The sequence below is a fragment of the Zingiber officinale genome, chromosome 1A (genome assembly GCF_018446385.1).
Source record: "Zingiber officinale cultivar Zhangliang chromosome 1A, Zo_v1.1, whole genome shotgun sequence".
In the NCBI taxonomy this organism is placed as follows: Eukaryota; Viridiplantae; Streptophyta; class Magnoliopsida; order Zingiberales; family Zingiberaceae; genus Zingiber; species Zingiber officinale.
This window is the reverse complement of record NC_055987.1, coordinates 183451106-183456813: the sequence shown is the minus strand read 5'-3', so window position 1 is coordinate 183456813 and position 5708 is coordinate 183451106. Positions and strand designations below refer to the sequence as shown.

General features: G+C 33.5%; 1 protein-coding gene across 1 annotated transcript; it reads left to right on the top strand.

Annotated features, from left to right (window-relative positions):
• The first annotated feature begins 1727 nt into the window (after positions 1-1727).
• LOC122013153 lies at positions 1728-2529 on the top strand. Its single transcript, XM_042569583.1, has 2 exons — positions 1728-2012; positions 2090-2529. Exons 1-2 carry the CDS (start codon positions 1763-1765, stop codon positions 2317-2319), a joined length of 480 nt encoding a protein of 159 aa, XP_042425517.1. The 5' UTR covers positions 1728-1762; the 3' UTR covers positions 2320-2529.
• The last annotated feature ends 3179 nt before the right edge of the window (positions 2530-5708 follow it).

Sequence of the window (5708 nt, the reverse complement as noted above, 5' to 3'; positions counted from 1 at the left end):
CTTGTAAGATTCATTTGTATTTTGCTTCTTTCTTTCTCATTGTTGTATTGTGAGGTTGTAAGGCTTCTCCGTCTTCGGTAGTTACCGAGAAGGAGTGTTTTCATAGTGGAGGGTGCGTGAGTATGTGGATCCTTGGATTAGTTACCTCTTGTGAGGTGGATATCAAGTAAAATCCATTTGTTAGCATTGTTGTAGTGTTTCTTGTATTTCCGCTGCACATCTTTGAAGAAACAAGCAACGTCAAGCGCGAAGATCGCACCGAGTTATTCACCCTCCCCACCTCTAGTTACATTTTTGTCCTAACAAGCTACGCGTTATAATTGAGTCAAAAATAAAGATAATTTCAAAAAGTAAAATATATAGTAATAAGATTAGGTGCTCTTTGACTATTCTAATTAAAAAAAAAACATCTCATATAATTCATGACATGATTTTTTTAGTAAAAATTAATAGGACGTTTTTTTTTTCCAAATATCAAAGGAACGTTTCATTTTTTATTTATTTATTTTTTAAATGGCAGTCATTCCCCGGTTAGCCATGTACAATATCCAATATTCTTCGTCCTATTAAGTATTGCTTTTATTATTATCTCTCATTTATTTTTTCCATTTAAATTTTAAATTCTAATTGGATCGCATTATAGAATTATGAATTTAGAGAGTAAAAAAAAACAGCCACCCTTTTACTTTTGACTTCTTTTTTTTCGCCCTTTAGAATCTTTCATGGATGGCCATCCAATCTTAATCTATAGACCTAGCAAGCAACAGTGGACATTGGAGACGCTTATACATCACACACCAACTCATCCCCTGCTTTACCTCATCATCACTGACTCCCCCATCACCCGAAAGCAAGTCCAGAAACAATAAAGAAGAAGTCACATTAGGTAAGAGTGTCGAAAACGACCAGTACTTGATCCCCTCTTAAAGACTTGCCACTCAGTCAATTCTTCTTATTCAAACACACAAACGCTTTTAGCAGAACGTCTACTTAATTTCTAAAACATTTAAAAATTAATTTTCAATTTTAATAAATTAATAAATGATTTTTTTAATAGTCAGTTGATTTAAAAATACTAAACTGAATACCTATCTAATGCACGCTCATATCCCCACCATACAATTAACCCAGACTCAAATAATGCATCATGACAATTATTAATAATTTCTTCCTATCCATCTGCAGATTCCCAGAACATTCCCTCGCTGGCTGTCGAGAATCAATTTGCTGCAATTATCCTTACCCTCAACCACCCGGCTCAAACTCGCACCTCGGGTTCTCCGTCTCCGCTAGCTCTCTTAATTGGATCTGTCAGGGTGGGGCCCAATCGGGTGGCGAACTATTGTGCGACGTCACCCGATTGGGAAAAGATGAGGGTGTCGTCATGCTAGTCAGTCTTAAACTATTGCTTAATTAGATCGGTGGCTTTTGTTTAACTATCAACTAAAACTGCTTCTTAATCATGTCACGATGCATTAGGTTCCGCAAGAGGAAGAACGTGACGTAATGCAAAAGGGTAGGAAAAAGCTTTCAAACGCAGCGCACCCAATAATTTGTGCTTCCGTAAATATAACTGAAAATTATACGACTTTAAATGGAATAAATCGAAATTTTGTTTTTTTTAATCACAAAAAATTTGAATTAAAAGGTATAGTTTATTTTGGCACGCAACCATTATAATTTCTGGTCTCTTCTATTTACCCTTTCAAAAGAAACTTTTGACGCTATAAAATTTCTCGGTTTGAGGCCTTCCCTTTTTCACATGTCACGGATCACCAACTCTTTTTTCTTCTTCCTCTTCCCTTTCGCCCGGCTACGCCTCATGTCGTCTTCCTCTTCGCTCATGGCTTCGCACGGCGTTGCCCTCGCCACCGCCGTCGCCGTCTCGGGGACCATGATCCTCCTCGCCCTCTGCCGGACCAAGCCCTTCTCCTTCCCCGCCGCCTCAGCTGCCGTCCACGACGATTCCGCCCCTCCGTGGTGCCCCCAGAGCTCCTGCATCGCCTCCGCCGGTAAGCCCCCCTCCCCTCTCCCCTCTTTGAATCCCCCCTCGATTTCCCCCAAATTGACGCGTTGTGCCGCTCGATAGAGGACGCGAAGAAGGCGAGGACGAGGACGATGTTGAAGAAGAAGAAGAACAAGAAGAAGAAGAGGGTCCAGTTCGCCTCCGAGGTGGTGGAGTTCTACGTCTCCGCCAGCAATGAGGCGGAGGAGGCGGAGGATCCGCTTCCGGCGCGGCGGATGCCGGCTAACAGGGAGGCCTTGTACAAGGGGATCCTCCGTGATCGGGAGATGCACCGGATGGCCTGCTGCTATTGATCCGATCCGCCAACTCTTCTTCCCTCTCTCGATCTTTTCCTTTTCTGGAAGTTTTTTTTTTTCAGGTGATCTCTGAGTTGTCGCTTTGAAATTGGAAGAACAGCAGAATCACTGCCTCCATTGTTGGTAATTAGATCTGTCTAACCTTGTAATTAGCCATGAATTTGGTTTGTGAAAACGAAGATTAATTCTAGGTTTGCAATTTGAGTAGGTTTGAGATTGTAAACATGGTTAGTTTTTGTGGTTAGGGAAAAAATTAGAAATTTAAAAGTTAGAAACGTAGGAAGGTGGTTGGCAGTTGTGCCTGCTTTTTGCCTCTGTGCATCATCATGTGACGGATCTTTTTAACTTTCCCCCTACAAATTTCGATATATTGTAAATACTAATAAAAAGATTTTTAAAAAAATTGAAGATGTGTGGTATAATTAAGTTTCAAGGTATCCATCCATGTGATATGTTTATGTAGCTGCTTTTAAAGTGTGATGTCACGATAGACCTGGGATGATATAAAAGGCAACGAACAGGCAAATCAAGACGGGTTTAAAATTATGAAATTCTTAATTTTTCAAAAGCCATATTGATTTTTAGTTTACCTTTATCACCGATTATTGCGATGTTGCATTTAAAAAATAACACCATTATATTATTAAATTTTAAATTACGCTCGTCATACCAAATTATATAAAATAAGGTTATATTATTAAATTTTAAATTACGCTCGTCATACCAAATTATATAAAATAAGGTAAATTATAAGATTAGTGTATAGTTAATCGTGGCTAAAATGTAAAAATAATTTATTCTAGGGACAATATGATTCATGTATTATTGTAGTAATTTGTGATCCTTTAACTAATTAAATATTCTGTAGGGACTATTATTAGATTTTAAATGATAATAAAAAGATAGAATCTATCATCCCAGTAATCCTATACAATCGGTCTCACGATCATTTATAAAGAGATAAATTGAAAAACTATAATTGGTCGATATGAAAGAGAGATTTTTTTACTTTATTAAAATTTAAATCCTTATATTATAATATAATAGTAATTCTATTCCATACAAAATAACTCCATCATACCCCGGAAGCCCATTATTAGATTTTAAACAACAATATCATTGTGATTAAAAAAAATATCACAGTTATGTTGCTTATTTTTAAATGGGACGTAATCAAAGGATGTTGAATTTCTGAATTGACTGTCACGTGTGTTTTTTGATTTATCTTAATGACCGATAGAAAATTTCTGTAGGATCAAACTGATCACCTCTAAAATAATTAATGAGGCTAACTGAAATTATTTTTTTTTTCAAAAACGTCGTCATTTTGAGGTGGTATAAATCCTAAATCAGGATCACTATATTATTGATTTTAAAAAATTATTTTTTAAATGTAGCAGCATAATTGAACGAATGGAGTAAAATGAGAACGAAGCATGCCTTTGGAAAATCCGAAAGAAGTATGCCCGTGGATTGCACTAGCCACTAGTAATAACCATTTGCAAAAAGTTTGAGACGAGTAAGAAGATTCTAAAATTTTAAATAAATTATTTCGCTAAAGAAATCCAAGATTTGTTTTTACAAGCTTTAACTCACATGGACTAAATCAATTTTTGTGCCAAATTTAATATAATTCAACAAGATTTTGTTTAAATTAAAAAAAATTCATAATTTCAACCATTTTGTATGAAGAAAAGGAAAGTAATTATAGAGGGTGTGAATAATTAGATGGCTTTGTATCTCTTTTAATCATTGTTTTGTGAGAATAATTGACTCTCAAATGTATTATTTTATCATGCACGTATTGGAGTAATGTTTTTTTTAAATATGTTTTAAATAGAATTTTATCATGTATTCAATTAACTTTTAATTACATAATTAGTTGATTTGATTTTTTTAATTGTTTGATGCATCCAAAAACCACCTAGCAATAATATATAATTCTTATGTTCCTTTTTTTCCTTAAAATAATAAAATTAAAGTAAATTAAATTAAAACATTTTACACATAAGAAAATACATATTTTATTATTTGAAATAGTTTTATTCAAAACTTTTTTATGAAAATACTTTAAAATCAGTAAGTTGGAACTCTTGTCCCTACTTTCATAAACATATACTTGTTTTGTTTTTTTTTTTTCAAATAAATATAAGGGCAAAATAAAAGGAGTGCGCCGTCGTTCATTTTTATCAAAAGTTATCCCGCCCTATCAATCTATTATAAAATAACACAATTATTCTCAAATATATTATTTAACATTATTATGTTTTTATACATGCATTACATCTAAATCATTAATTACATAGATAAGACAGAGTCACCCCTAAAAAAATCCTAGCTCCGTCCTTGACCAGCTAATTATATGAGCAAGATAAATTCATGTTATATAGTAGTTACAGTTTCATAATTATTATCATAATTAAAGTTTTATATTATTATAATATATATTTATCTTGTTCAATAATATTCATATTATAGCAACTATAAAATGGTAGCTATTGTAATTAAGTAAACTATAGATGTGTATTTTTAAAGAAAATTAATAAGGTAGAATACTCTTTAGATAAAAATAAATAAACAGAGAGGCACTTGTGGGAAATTTAAAACTTAAGGACACCTTTTAATTATTATTTTTTTTTCAAAAAAAGTTAAAAATTAGTTGAGAGGACTCTCGTTTTCCCTCCTCTCTATCAAAACGTATCTATCAAAATTTGGATGAAGGAGAAGGAAGACTTTGTCAAATTTTCTTTTTCCTTCTCGTCCTCTAAACTTGGCCATATGCTCCAAGAAAACAGCGATCAGCTGCCAATTAATATCAAACAACTCAGCCAAGATATGGATCGAATTGGCATTCACTATGCCATTGAATTGACATCTAAAATAGCCAACAATTATGAGATGGTGAGTTGCACCAGATTGTCTATGACATTTGAGATGGACGACAAGTTTGTATCCTACAGTTATATATTATCCAAATCCAAATCACAATTCTTGTATACATGTGGCGCATAATGCCCTAAAATCCCGGGCATTATATTATATCGCCCCATTTGTAGAGAATAAAGGAACATTGCAATTAATGAGTGGTCCATGATTACTGTAAGCTCTTTAAGCAATTTCCCAAGTGTGGGGTGGGATGGGGCGGATTTAAATCCTCATCTCCGCTCTTATCTTTGCTTCAAATGGCCATTGACTTTGAATATTTTTTAAAAAAATTTAAAATCCTTTTAATAAAAGTATTAAAACAACTCAATCAATAATAATAATAATAATAATAATAATAATAATAATAATAATAATATTATTATTATTATTATTATTATTATTATTATTATTATTACTGAGCAGATTAGGGGATAGGAATAATATCCTCGTACCTGTCATCG